General features: G+C 39.9%; 1 protein-coding gene across 1 annotated transcript in view; it reads right to left on the reverse strand.

The window, feature by feature from the left end:
• Window positions 1-6,087, reverse strand: part of RAB8B (RAB8B, member RAS oncogene family) — a 55,932-nt gene extending 49,845 nt beyond the window's left edge. Inside the window, exon 1 of the mRNA XM_039865377.1 lies at window positions 5,882-6,087. Coding sequence (XP_039721311.1) covers window positions 5,882-6,005 — 124 coding nt within the window. The 5' untranslated portion in view covers window positions 6,006-6,087. The remainder of the gene's footprint in view (window positions 1-5,881) is intronic.
• Between the last annotated feature and the right edge of the window lie 8,617 nt (window positions 6,088-14,704).

The raw sequence follows: 14,704 nt of genomic DNA on the forward strand, positions 1-14,704 counted from the left end.
CAGTGATTTCACTCATTTTCTCTTTGATATTTATATTCGTGGGGAGGTGGGGGGTGGAAGCAGAGTGTTAAACAGCTTATTATGGAATCTGAAAGATAAGTGAAATATCTTTTGTATTTAAAAAAATCCTTTTAAAACTGGTTATTGAAAGATATGCAGCATTTTACACTGGGGGAAATACCATTCTTGTGTGTAAAGAATTCAAATTAAGCACCTTTAATCTTATCTCAGTTATCATCTAATCATCTATACTATAAAAGATAATAACTAAAATCAAAGCAATGCTTTACAGCTTATACAGTGCTTTCACAATTCATCCACCCAGCCATTCATTCAGCCAGTTGAGTGGTCATTTAACACAGGTTTTGGAGATTTAAAAGGTGAATGAGACTTGATTCCTGCCCTAGGGAATTCATAGCAACCCTAAAAAGTTGGTACTGCATTATTACACTCCATTATATATGAAGAAACTGAGGCCCAAGAAAGACAACTGACTCACTAAAGGCCAAAAAACTATTAACGGCAGATGCCAAGACATAACCCCAGATCTGACTCCAGACCCACTGCTCTACTTAATTCACCATGCTATCTCCCTGACACCAAACATGAACTAGTAGATTTTACCAGCTACTTATATGTCAGCTACTTATATGTCATATTATGTTCTGTTCCGCAATATTATTACTCACCACTTAAATTCTACCTCCCCATTCCCACTCCAACCTTCTTCTCATCCTGCTATAAAAACTGCAAAATTTTTTCAAATGGTCTCCAGGGCAGCTCTGTGTGTAGGCAGGCAAACCTAAACTAGAACGAGCTTCAGGCCATGCCAGCAGCTCCCTGGTCTATCACGGTCCTTTTCAGATTCAGTTATCAGATTCAATTAAAAAACCAACTGCTAAAGTTTTCCTTGTCTTCAAAGACTAGACTTATTTCCCTTTAAGACAATATGCAAACCTATTTCCCTCTAGCTTTTCTCAGTGGATCCAAACAATCTTGGTGCTGTTGCCAAGAGAATCTCCCCTCTGATTTGCTGCCATGCAGAACAGCTGGCCAAGCTCTTTATTAAAGTATACTTATGCTTAAGACATATCCATATCTGTATCCAAGACTCGGTTTCCCCACTCCTTCCTTAATTTGTTGAATGGCTTTTTTCACTCACTAGACCACTGAGTGAAGAGATTAATTTAACCCTTTATTATCAAGTATTAAATTCTACTCTTTCTGAAATAATGTTGAAAACTAATTTCAAAGCTATCACTTCGATGAAAAGTCTACCGACAGCTTCGAAAGAACACAATGACATTAAAATAAGGGTTTATGTACAAAATGTTCAATTTGAAGTTTCATGTTCCCTGCATATTTTTATTTGCAAGGATGAAACCAACAAAAACAACTATGAAAATTAAAATCAACTTGCTCTACATATCTGGATTAAGTTCAGCCAAATGTTGATATCATCTTGGATAAAAATGTAAACATGACAAAGTTTGTTTTTCAGTCAATAAGTCTTGATAAAAGCTTTGAATTGCTACCAACCAAAAACAGTTTTGAATTTTGAGCTGTGTTGGCAAATGTTTTCTATAAAGGAACGTTTTCTATAAAGTTAGTAAATATTTTTAAGCTTTGTGGGACACATATGGTCTCTGTTGAATATTCTTCTTTGTTTTGAATTTTTTAATAACCCTTAAAAAATGTAAAAACCATTCTTAGCTTGTGAACTACAAAAACAGGCTGCAGGCCACATTTGGCCTGTGGGCAATGGTTTGTCAATCCCTGATTTTGAGGAAACTGATTCCAAGGAAAAGAATGCAATGTCTAAAAAGTGCTCTGGTGAAATGAAACCTGCATACCACTATTAATATGATTTCATTAGTTATTTTGCGCATGGAAGGAATTTTAATGACAAGATGGTCTAACTTGAAACTACAGATAGAAAGAAAGGGCAAAAGACAGCTATAGTATGCTGAGCTGTGCCAGTATCAACTACTATAGCACTCTGAGTCATTGCATGAGCATTTACTATTTCCCTGAACAGATTTGGCTAAACAAACTGGGACCATCTTAACTTTCCTAACATAAAAGTATATGTGCAAAATCTAATTCCTGCCTGGAAAAGATGGTGACTTCAAATTTATGGAGATGGTCACACTGATCAGAAATGGCAGCAGCTTGACTATGAAAAGTAACACAGACTTGAATTTAGGGATCACTAGGAGGCTTTGCTACAACCAACTCTATGATCTTGACAGCGTCAACTTAACCTTAGTTTTCTTATTTATAAAATTGGGGCAGGGGCATAATGTAGGTAATTTCTAAGACTCTTTCTACTGTCAAACTATGACAATACTAAAATGAAACCACGCAGGAAATACCCTAACAGGAAGAAGGGGGCAGGGCAAGGGAAAGAGAGCAAAGAGAAGAAGCTTAGATTATCCTGTTAGAGGACAAGGCTGAGTTTTCTTTTTGTTCTACCAGTACCTTGTTCAGTACAGGCCATTCTAAGACATAATATGCCCTCGTATCAATATTAAAATGTACTCACCTCCCATAGGAAATATAATACATAGCTAACTGTATTGCCATTTCCTAGCTATCTTAACATTACATTTTATAGATATTTAATTAAACACTAATTCTGATTATGTAAGGGGTTTGGAGAAGCCAATCAAAAGATTTTTTTCAGTTATCAAACATTTGAACTGAAAGGCTAGTGTTCCTCGGTACTGGGCCTATAATTTCAAATGTACAAAATATCCGTACTCAATAGTTGACGAATATTATCTGACTGATATACCGGAAGATTCCCCATAAGTCAGTTGAAAGAAAATGTACCCTCCACCACCCCAAAAGTGGAAAAGGGAGCCAGGATACCAGAGAAGATAACAGAACCTTAGAGAAGTAAGAAGAATGTCTGTGAAACAACTGTATCTGTAATCAAAATGACTAATTGTCTCCTTCCTTTCGTGATGGCAGAACCCCTATTAAACAATGTCTAAAGATGGCAAGATGCCCTTTTTAAAAACTACTTAAACTAACAAAATTAAGACTTAAAGTGCACCTTCAAAAGAAACAGGCACGTAGTATACATATCTACCAAAACACACACACATCCACCCAGGCATTAAGAAATAGATCTTTCCTGTGACGTAGACCTTATCAAGTTTTGTCAGCAATGCTGTGGCAGACCTTGTCAAAACCCAGTCAGAAAAATCCAGGGACTTCAAGAAATAATTATCACTGGGAGGAGATGGACCACAAACTCTCACCTCAACAACTTCAGATCACCTGGGGATAGGATTAGGGGCGGGGCGTGGGCGGGGGGGGGGGAGGCGTTGAGGGGGTGGAATATTGCTTCTAGAGATGTGGATATTACAAGCCTATGTTTGTGGTCAGTAAAGAGTGTGAGGAAATTTTTCCTAGGATGGTATTAACATTCACTTTATATTCCTAACTTAATTTCAACTGCAAAGCATTAGGTTTCAGGTATATACATTCTTCTGCTGTTTGAAGGCAGTGTGCTACCACTTCCTGTCAGGGCTCTGGGGTTAAGAGGCATGGAAGATTTCCCCCTCCTCCAAGTTAACTGAAAACACAGCTCAGAGCCTCTTTTTACCACATCCACCCCACAGAAAATAGAAAGACCAAGATTATTCATGAGATTCACCCCATTTAACATCTACCACCTGTTCTAAAGAGTTTCAGGACAGTTTTTTATGCCTTAATAGGTGCAGTCCTCCACTGAACTGAATTTCTAACATAAAAAAAAAAAAATCTATGCAAGAAAGATTCTAATCTTTCAGAATGAAAAATAATTTTTAAAAGCTACTACTGTAAAAGGAAGCAGTGAACCTTATGGGAAATGTGGGACAAAAATTAAGGCAAAAAAAGAAAAAAACTAATAAAACTATTACAAACAAGCAAAGGTCATCTAAGGAGCTTAACAGAAATAGCCGCAAAACTCACTCACTTTCATAGCAGGAGAATGCTTCTGGGAGGGTCACACACAGAATGGACAAAAGGCGACCCACTCAACTTGTCAGAAACTGTCCTTTACCAACTGGACTGCAGCTTGCATTCAACAATGAAAAAGGGTTACTCAGGGTTTTGAAATTAGTACCAGCATCAAAAATTAACGCCCTTTAGTTGCTATAACAGCTCCCACCAAATCTCTTAGGAATAAACTTGAGACATGACATTTAAAATCTGCTTCCTCAGAAAAGAAAAAGTCCCACTCGAGACTGACTGCCAAGAACTTGCAATTCAAACTTCCCTAAGCCCAGACATCATAATACCCAGGAGGTTTCACACCACTCAATACATATGAAATAGGCCAGAACCAACCAAGCAACCATAGCCTCTTCCTAGTACTTGAAGAGCATTCTATACCCAAATTTTCTTTTTTTAAATGATAAATTATCAAGACATACAAATAATCAAATAGACTTATCACCACCGCACTGGCCCCCTAGTAATCTGAGGAATACATGGTGAAATATGTTGTAAGAACCATTTGAAAGATGCTTAAGTGAGCTGTTATTAGAAGCCACAAACATCACCCAACCAAAAGCTAAGATTCTTAAGGTTCTTAATTAACCTGCAGCTATTTAACAAGGGAAATGCTGTTAAGGTCAGCTGAAAACCAGCTCTGAACTGCACTTCAGTTTATGGGAAGTTGGATAGCTTGTTACCTGAACACAAAGTCTTCCAGTACAAAAGTATGAAGGACAGCTCCCACCAGCCAAGATTTAAAAACAAACAAACAAAAAAACCCTAAATCAATTAAAGGTAATTGAGGGGTATACTGTATGTTGTGATTCATTAAGCAAATAATAATTAAAATCAAAGCAGAATGAATATACTAAAAGGCAGGCAGAATCCTCAGCTGAGAAGTTATTAAACATTCAAACCCAAGAATTTAAAAAATTGAGAAGTGCTGCTTCTCAGGAAATGGTAGTAAAGGAGTGAACCATATTTTCCTGACCACACCATTTCCAAAAGTCACCAATTCTCTTAATGCTCGTTAACACTCACAGAACAATTTAATGCTCCATAGCCCTCATTCCATCATTAGTCACTTGTTCTTTCTCCTGCACTTGATCCAAAGGAAAAGAGAAAATGGTAACCACTGCTCCCAGTTCCTGAAGAAAGTCCTGCTTTCCTTTTCCTCTCCCTTTCCCACCTTCTCTGTCTCCTCAGCTCAAACTCTCTAGTGTATATTCAGCTTCCTTTTTTTCCCTTTTTATCTCACATCCAGCTTTCCTTTACTTTCTCCACCAAGTATCCTCATCTCATCCTGTGGTCCTCTGAACTCTTCTACCTAGTCTTCTTCTGCCCCCCTCCCATGACATCTCTGCTCAGATTTCTTGTGCCCCTCATCCCTCATCTCCTGATCACTCATTCCCCTGAATTCCATTCCGATGGCTGGGTTCTCACCACTCCTGTCCCTGTGTCCTCTGTTCCTTTACTTCACGTACGTCACATTCCCCCAACCCTTCACTGCCCCCTTTCACATTTCCTTCCTCTTTCCTTCTAATCCATTTCACACCCACTATCCGTCTCTCTCTCCATTAGATTTCCTATGCCTCCCACTTTGTCCCTCCAAGACCCTTCCTTGTCATCCCCCAACCCTCTGTTTTTTTTTAATGTCCACAGGTGTGTTTCATCTGGGATCTTCTTCCACACCTTTCTTTAGGTTCCCTTCACCTCCATTCCGTTCCCCATATAACCACCTCTCCACTCACGCCTTCACCTCCTCCACTGCCCTCATGAGTCGACCATCCCCGAGTTCCTTTCCTCAAACCCTCCACTTCTTATATCTTCGGATTTTTATCACCGCCCCCTATTTCACTCTCGTCCCTGGCCGCGGCCCCTCCCTCACCGATGGTGGAGATGAAGGTGGTGTTGAAGGCGTCCTCGGAGAAGCGGAAAAGGAGGCAGGTCTTGCCCACCCCCGAGTCGCCGATCAGCAGCAGCTTGAACAGATAATCGTACGTCTTCGCCATCTTCTCGCTCGGGCCCTCTGACCCAGGAGCGAGAGGAGCGGCGGAGAGAAGCGGGGAGGGGACCGCGGGCGAGGGGGCGTGCCCGCCGAGCCACCGCCGCTTGCCCCGCCCCTCTCCCCGCCCCTTCCCTCGGAGAAGGCCTGCGCGCCCCGCCCCATGTAGCCAATCCGCGGGGGTTTTGTCTTCACCTCCCCGCGCCCCGGGGCTTCATGGGACTTGTAGTTCCTGCGAGAAACTTCGGGCGTGCCCCGCGCTGGCGGTCCGGACTGCCCCAGAGGATGAAAGAAGATCCGCTTTTGGCGGGGGATCGAGTGGACTAGGCGTTTCCACCCGAGAGTGGAAGGGGAGGCCCAGTTTCGAACTCTGGGCGTCGTGCCGCGGGTACTTAACTTCGTCTTTTCTTTGTGTGCGGGAGCCTTTGAAATCTAGGACCTCGGAATCTGAATCCTGCGGTTCCTACATCTCTTCCGCCAGGACCCGGGGCTGAGATATTTTCTTTCCTTCTTGCCGCTCTGGCGCAGACTGTGGATTATCTGCAGAGTGCATTATCTGACTTCTTCAGTTCCTGCCTGGCACCACCTCCAAGCCCCCTTCCGCAGCCCCTCAGTTACAGAGCTGGAAAAGAATGATTGCCGTTCTAACTTGTACCCCACTCCTGTCCTCTTCCTAACACCTCCAGATCCGAGCCAAATACGATGGGCGTTAGAGGATCTATTGTGCAGACTGCTCCCCTTCCCCCGCAGAAAGATAGATAAAAAAATCTGGCACTTGAAAATATTAAGGGTTGTGCTACAGGTTTGTGCCCTTAAAAACTGCAAGCATCTTGTGCGAGGCAAGAACTATGACCATGAGAATATAGAGTCTAAGATTGGGATTGTGTCTTCACTCGGCTGTTTAACCGCACAAAGGCCTTCTGCATCTTGGTTTTCTCATCTGGAAAATAGGTATAACCCAAGCTGTTTCATAGAGTTGTAGGGAAAATTAAATGAAATAATGTGAAAGCACTTTGGAATTCATAAGGCATTAGAGAAACCTTAGTGGGGATGGTTACCTTCTTCGACCCTCAGTAGGTAGACTCTCAATGGGTGACGAATAAATGAAGGGGAAACAGCATTCCCGTCATACTCAATTTAATCCTTTATTTACTGTCTTAGATTATTTTTGTTTTGTGGGTGTATTGTTCAGGCCTCTCATTCACTAGTGACAGAAACCCAGCGGGATCAAGCTCTCCGGGAAAGGAGTGTTTACTGGCTCAGGTAAAGCAGAAAGACAAGTCAGTAGCAGAGGCTCCATCCACTCAGGGATGTCAGTCTTATCTCTCCTTCTCCCTTCTCAGTTTTAATTCTAATATGTTAAATGTGGACAGATAAGACCCACAAGAACTTTAGGGTCCTCAATAATTTCTAAGCGGATAATGGGGTCCTGAGGCCAAAATAATTTGATAACCACTGGCCTAGGCATTTACTTTAGATCTAAGGAAACCCGGAAAGTTAGAGGAGGTTATTAAGGGAACCAGTGGACTCAACCATTAGTGGAATAAGGAAAAAATTTGGACAGTTAAACAAGACATCAGGCTTTTATAAAACACATCTTGAGTGCCTTGTAACTTCATGTACAGTGACAGTGATATTTCATTCTTAGTCTTGTTATGGAAGAAGATTCAGTTGGCCTTAGTATAAGCCTTCACCTATGTGGAAAGAAGAGGAAATGTGTCACTAATTCACACCTATTGATCATACAGTACCCAGAGGGTTGTGCTAATCTAATATCTAATTCATTGGGCCCACTTGATGGGAACAAAGCTCTAAGGAGATCAAAGTCAGTTTCTGCTGCCAAATGAGAAGGGATTCCGCCCTCTGGCATAGGCTGAGCCTTCTTGCCCCAGCCAGTTCTTAGGCGAATCTCTGAACTTGGCCTCAGCCAGGGCTGAACAAGTATGGACAGCTCAGTTCTACACCTTCATCTTCATTCTGGAAGATAAGGGGGAAAAATCCTCAAATACCAGAGAAATCTTCTTTAGTGAAGTGTATGCTGATGAAAGTAACTTTTAGTCTCACTATCTGCATGCAACTACTGGCATTCTCTTGTATGAATAAGAATACACTGATGTGGTAAAGAACTTAAGTTCAGAAGAGAAGCTAGAATTAGGAATTTTAAAGTCCCTAAATTTCCTTGGGGGAATTTTGTTAATTGATGAGAATTAGAAAAAAATCTACCTTATTTTCACTTCCCCAGTTTTTCTCTGCTACCAAGTATACATAACATTGGGACTTTCTAACCGGTAAATCTATGCACCACTGTGGAACCATTCAAGCATTTTGATATGTTAACACTAAAAGAATCCAATTTTTTCCTTTATGCATTATTAAATTTCATATATTTTATAACAACACGTTAGAGATGAGAATTTGGTGGTAGTAACATTACTATTGCATCAAGAGCATTTTACTCAAAAGGACTGGACAACGAGTATATTTGTAGATCTGAGGGTACCACAGGTAACAGGTTGCTGGTTCCTACTTTCTTCAAGTGGCATGGATAGAGCCTTTTCTAAAGGAAACTACATGAATATCAGTTGCCCAAACCTACTGCTGAAACGCTGCATCACTGCAGAGCACTAGGAAGACCAGCCACATTCAATTTGATTCTGTAAATGCTTACTGAAGACTTTGATAAAGCTAACATGTACATGGCACCTTGACTTAACAGAAATCTAGATGTCTGGGCATATGACCAGGCTAGGTCAATCGAGTTCTTCCCTGTGAATTTTCTAATGATACTGAAAGAAAGTCAGTCTGGTATGAGATCTGTGTGAACTTTTGGTTTTGAGCACAGCTCTAGTTCATTTTTCTGTATTCTCTTGTCACTGCCCTCCTCTATATGTTTAGTTTGTTCTCAGGCAGGCTTTCTTCATAGTAGCTAGCAGGATTGCCATGTTGTACAATTCCAAAGGTATTACTCACTTCTTACAGTAGTTTATTCATCTTGGGGGTGTCAAAGACCCAAGAATCTACATTTTCTTGAGGGTGTGTGTGTTCTCCAGGCAAATTTTCAAATTAATTGAAGCATTCTTTAACTGGTCAAAATTGCTCCATGACACTTGAGTGGAAGAAATGTCACCTTTCTTAATTGTTTAAAATAAATTATATTTGGCTAAGATGCCTACTTGTCAAGGGCTAGCACAACTGGTATCAATCATTCTGGGGGCTTTTATTCTCCTTAATTATATCCTACAAGAATCCAGACACTTACATGGTCCTGAAAAATCAGGGCAGAAGCCTTTGGCCATAGTCTAGCACCCATCCGTGCTGATGCTTCTGCCCAACCACTCTTGGGTTCTGGTCCTCTGCCATCTATTGAGCACAGCTGTCCCGGTGGGCTACAAAGATGTCCTTCATGGTGATTCTTTTCACTGACTGATGACTCAGACATCGAATAAGTTCTGTCTCTGTTGTCTAATAGTTTGTGTACTTCTTTGTCTTCTCCCTTAAAACTTGAGCTGATTGAGGAAGGGGACATTGCTAATTTCTCCCTGTTTTCCCAGCATGTCTACTATGATGCCTTATACCTAGTAGGTACTCAGCTGAGTTGTGGAATGAATGAACATCTGACTATCATTCCAGAAGTCTAGGTATTTTAAAAACATCTGGAATAACTTCATTTTATTAGTTGCTATAAGACCTAGATGTTTTTGGCCTCACTAATATCTTTATGGTTGTACTCTAGCTTTTATTTATGTTATTCATTCTCTAATATACTATACATTGTTGTATTTAAGAAATCAGTGTAATTATATATTATTCTCTATCTTGACAAGATCATATTGAATGATAATCCCTCAAAAATACTAATTTTTCTTTATCACTTGTGTGTCATCCAAAAACATGCTATTTGTTTAGTGATATTTCAGTGGGATAATTCTATAATTATCTTTATCAGAGAGGGACAAACTGTACTCTTTCTACCCACTGATGTTTTCTGAGCAATCAAACGAATATTCATTAAGTTCACACTATAAAACCAGTTCAGCAAGGCCACCTGGAGGATACAAAAAAAATCTATCATGTGGTCCCTGCCCTCAGTTTGCTTACAAGCTTACTTAAAAGAGAACCCACAAGCGAAAAGTTTAATAATAACTGGGATGCAGATATTTGGCTGGTACACACTTCACTTACTCCAATGGGTCAGATGTCCATTCTGATTGGTTGGTTTTAATTTGTATTTATTAGGCATTCATTCTGATTGGCTGGGTGCCCATTTTTTGATTTTGGGACTTACGTCCTGATTGGTCAGACTTCCAATCTGATTGGTCAAATGTTTATGCCAAACTGATTGTTAAATATTTTGCTTATCACTGCTGAATACAAAAGTTAAATAAAAATGACATGATAATACAAAAAAATTGCTACATGAAAGTACAGTATCTGTTTGATTAACAAATCTCTATACCTAGCTTCTTATAACAAAGAGAGCAAGGCGTAGAGAGGACGCTGCACATCCCTCAGCTTGGATTAATGAACATGACTGAATAGGAAGACATCTATGGTATAGGACTCTAGGATATAGACAAGGGCCGTGACCAATGCCCAGATGAAGGCAAAACTCTTTTCTTGGGAGTTGGAAGTAGATACCTAATTGCCTAGAATAGAGAAGAAGCCACCCAAGTTACAACTATCCTGGGTGGCTTCATTTCTAGATAGGGTCCAACCCACAGAAACGGAAGGTAGAGCTTAGTCTGCATAGAGTCAGCTCAATATTTTACTCTACTAAAGGGTAGGTGAGAAGGAATCTATTCTAATATATCTTGTATTTTTTCTCTCTCTGATAAAGTTTCTGACAATAAAGTATGTTAGTAAAATTGATTCCTTTCATTAACCTAGGCATTGCTATGTAGGGCATATGCAGTTGAGTACTAGGAGTTTTGAGTAGAATTTCTTATAAGTTTGAGTGGTTATAGAAAGCCTTTTGAGACCAACTTTAAAATGGACTCTGATCCGATGGCAAAGTCAAGATGTACTGAAACTCACAATCAGCATCATAAGAGGCATTGGGAAGCTTATGGTAGTGAATAATAGAACACTAAATGGCTTAAATTATTAACACTTTATTTAATTACATACTAAAACAATCAGATCTAGAGCTAGTGACAGGTGAGTAATCCAGCAGCTCACATGACATGCCTGGGACCTGGTTTCTCTCTTTTGGTTTCTTAGCAGTGCTTCCTCAAAGTAACACTTATTTCAACAGGCCAGCCCCATGTTGCAAAATGTCTTCCTGAAACTCCTGGGACTCCTTGCTTCCAGATTCAAACAGAGCAGAATGTACAGAATGCTCTTCCTCAAGAGGTCAAATAAATACCCTAGAATTGAGCTCTGTGGACCTTCCAGGTCCAAGACAATGGCATTGGCCAATTGGTTTAAGCCACTAGAGTTGAGTGTGGGGTCAAACTCACCCTAAATTACAGGGTTTTGTTAGAAATAGAGAAGCCAGGAGGGGACAGGGAATAAATATTACCACCTGTTTCACTGTCAAGTACATATTGATATTTTTATTGTGTACCACTAAGCTGTTGGTTATGTTGGAATTTCTGGAGAAGTTATGGAACTGAATACAGGAAAATTCTGATTTGTCATTCTCTTCAACAGATTTTGAACTAGGAAGAAGAGGCAAGAAGGAAACATTGTTTCCTTAAGGAGGGGATGGGTGGTCCAAAGATAGAATTAACATAGGCACTTAGACACCTGGTCCCTTTTTTACCCTACTTCAGCAACCAGCTAAGGTTGAATTTTGTAAGTTCTCTCTCAGGCTCCGACAAGTCTGTCCTGGGATTTTGTAATGGAAAGAGAAGTGGACTAAACATACAATGACCTGGGTTCTGTTCCCAGCTCTGCCACTAACTAGCTCTGTGACCTTAAAAAAGAACAACAACCTTTCTGTGCCTCAGTTTCCTCATATGTAGACTGAGGAGGGCTGGATTCCATAACCTCTTTCTGTCTTTAAAATCCTTTGACTCTTGAATCTAAGCTTTCATTACAGATGACCTCAGATCTACCCTGGGGGTTCTGGTCTCATAGACAAACCAAACACCCTGGTGAATGAAGGGGATTTATCAACAGCCTCCCAGCCTAGCAGATCCCATGGAGGCCAGGCAGGGTGTGGTGCTGGGAAAGGAGCTCAAGACACCTAGTTCCTTATTCTAAATAGCATTCAGTTCACCCTATGACTCAGTGTTCAGTACTTCTCTCTTACCAAGGAATGCAAAGTTTCAATCCTCTCTGTGATAGCAACAATTTATTGGGTTGCCAATCTATAGGGTTAAGAGAAAAATGAAATTCTGCTTTGTATTTTGAACCATATCCGATAAGATTCTTTTCTCTAATTACTACTTAATATGGATAATCATCTCCTGAATAACCTTAAACATAGTTTTATTTTCTAATTTAACAGCAGCAAGGGCTTATAGATAGTATTAAACAGGGAGCATGCTGAATGCTCCAGTACCTATGATAAAACACACTGTCTTTCTTAAATTTCCTCACTCTCACTGTTCAGCAGAACTGAAGAGTTAATATGAAATCAAGCAGAACTCGTTGATTACTGATTTTTAAGATTTACAATTATAAATGATGGTGACAACCTAATCAAATGCTGAAGAAATAAGGCTGAATAGGTGATTCTTTTGGGCTAGGATGAATATTCAGATTAAGAAAAACCGTTAATGAAATCCCAATCACATAGAAATTTCCCACCTATTACTTTCTGAAACTTAAGTAACTAAATGGCCTAACTGGGCCTGTTTGGGAGATTATCACATCCTATTTCTGCAATGAATGGCATCATTCGATATTTAATAGTCATTGAGGCTTTTATGAAACAGAGGTTTCCATATGTCTCTAGAGCAAAACATTTGTGTTTGCCATCTGCTACTCAAGAGTGGTTTTGTAGGAAAAGGAATGCAAATTGCTTGGTTCTTTAATTACTTTGGGGTTAGATTATAAGGTAGTTGGAACTGTGGGACAGCCAATTCACTGCTAGGAGAATACTATTGTTTACTTAGCCACCAACTTAAAGAATCCTTTACAAGCAAATGTTATGAAAAGAAATTGAAGCCTAAAATTATCTTTGTCTTTTTAACTCAATGCAAAGACTTTTGTGAAGTGATGTATGAGACTTTTTAAAGTTGGCATTAAGGAGACACTATCTAGGACACTGAACTTTAAGGTCAGTGTGTAGCAAGCATCAGTTCTCTTTTCTTAGTCTTGACAGCAAAGAAATATATAACTCAATACGTTAAAAAAAGAATTAAAGGATCTCCTTGAGCTCAGTATCCAAAACAAAAACAAAAACAAAAAATAACACAGTCTTAGTTGCCCAGGAGCCAATTACTTGGGCTTTGGACTCTGGGCCATTTGTTTCTCCTTCTCCCCTTCTCATTAGCCTCTTGAACTGTGGATAATTCTCTGCTCAGTAACATCTCCACTAGCCTATGGATATGCACTATTAGTTTTGCTTAATCAGAAGTAACTTTAACCAACAGAGTTTAACCAAAAGTAGAAACCCTGGAGCTTAGACATTATCTGTAGATTCAATTATTGATGCTTTTTCTAGCCCTCCTCACAGTAAAATTTCATTTATTGGGGTTAACACATAGAATATAGGAAACTAACAAATGAAAGGGACAAGGTTTGGCCACTGACTAGCTATGAGATCCTACCTCATAGACCTCTGAATTCTAAGACTAGATTCTGCTTTAAGATGCTATAAACCCACTAAATATAGAGATAGTTTATTGTATTGTTTCCAAAGTTCATACCTCAGAATACTAAGTGAATCAGTAGTCGGTGAAACTAGAAGAAAGGGTTTCATGGTCGGACTCTTTTGAGAAATGCTGCTATCCTGGCATTTTGATGGTACAGCTTCTCAGAACTCTTAATATGCTGATGTACCTGTGACTCTCCACAACTGAGTGTGGTGCACAGTGTTTCCCACACTCCTGCCCAAGGCCCCTTTTTGATGGAGCATCTTATGGGACCTGTGTCCTGCAGAATATATGTTGAGAAACTATGATTTAATCTACACCCTTAGTTTTAGATAGGAAGATTTAAATTGTAAAATCTTACTGTCGTGATGAAAATCAGCATGTTTGCAGGAAGCTGTCTGGAAGGGAGGCAGCATCCATTACCAGAGTTCCTGACAACTGGACCGAGAACACCATCCCTGCCTCCCAGGTTTTGTCTGAATCCCAAGACAGGAGACTCCCTTACGCTGCCTCTTTTGCTTATTGCACCCACTGAAAGGTCAGCCAAGGAGGTGGGGGCACTTCGATGGTTGTGTCCTCCCTACCTGGGGAAGCTGTTTTACTCCCAAGTCCTGGGAGACTGGCAGACATTGTACTAAAGTGAAGCGAAAATCACCATATATGCAGAAGTAAATTTACCCAGAATTCTGAAAGTGCAAAAAGCTAGATTCTTAAATGATCGTCCTGAATTCTGTGTTTTTTTCAGAAAAAAAAACAACAACAAAACAAAACACTAATGTCAAGTAATTAAACTAACATTCATTTTCTTTCTTTTGTATTATTCTGTATTTTGAATGAGTTATAGGATATGTTAGATGGTCACATCACACCAAGGCTAATTTCCTACAGTGACATCTAAAGTTCTGTAAAATCATCTACACTTCTTTAAATGTTTTTAAAG

Source organism: Pteropus medius, unplaced genomic scaffold (genome assembly GCF_902729225.1).
Source record: "Pteropus medius unplaced genomic scaffold, Ma_sr-lr_union100, whole genome shotgun sequence".
Classification (NCBI taxonomy): domain Eukaryota; kingdom Metazoa; phylum Chordata; class Mammalia; order Chiroptera; family Pteropodidae; genus Pteropus; species Pteropus medius.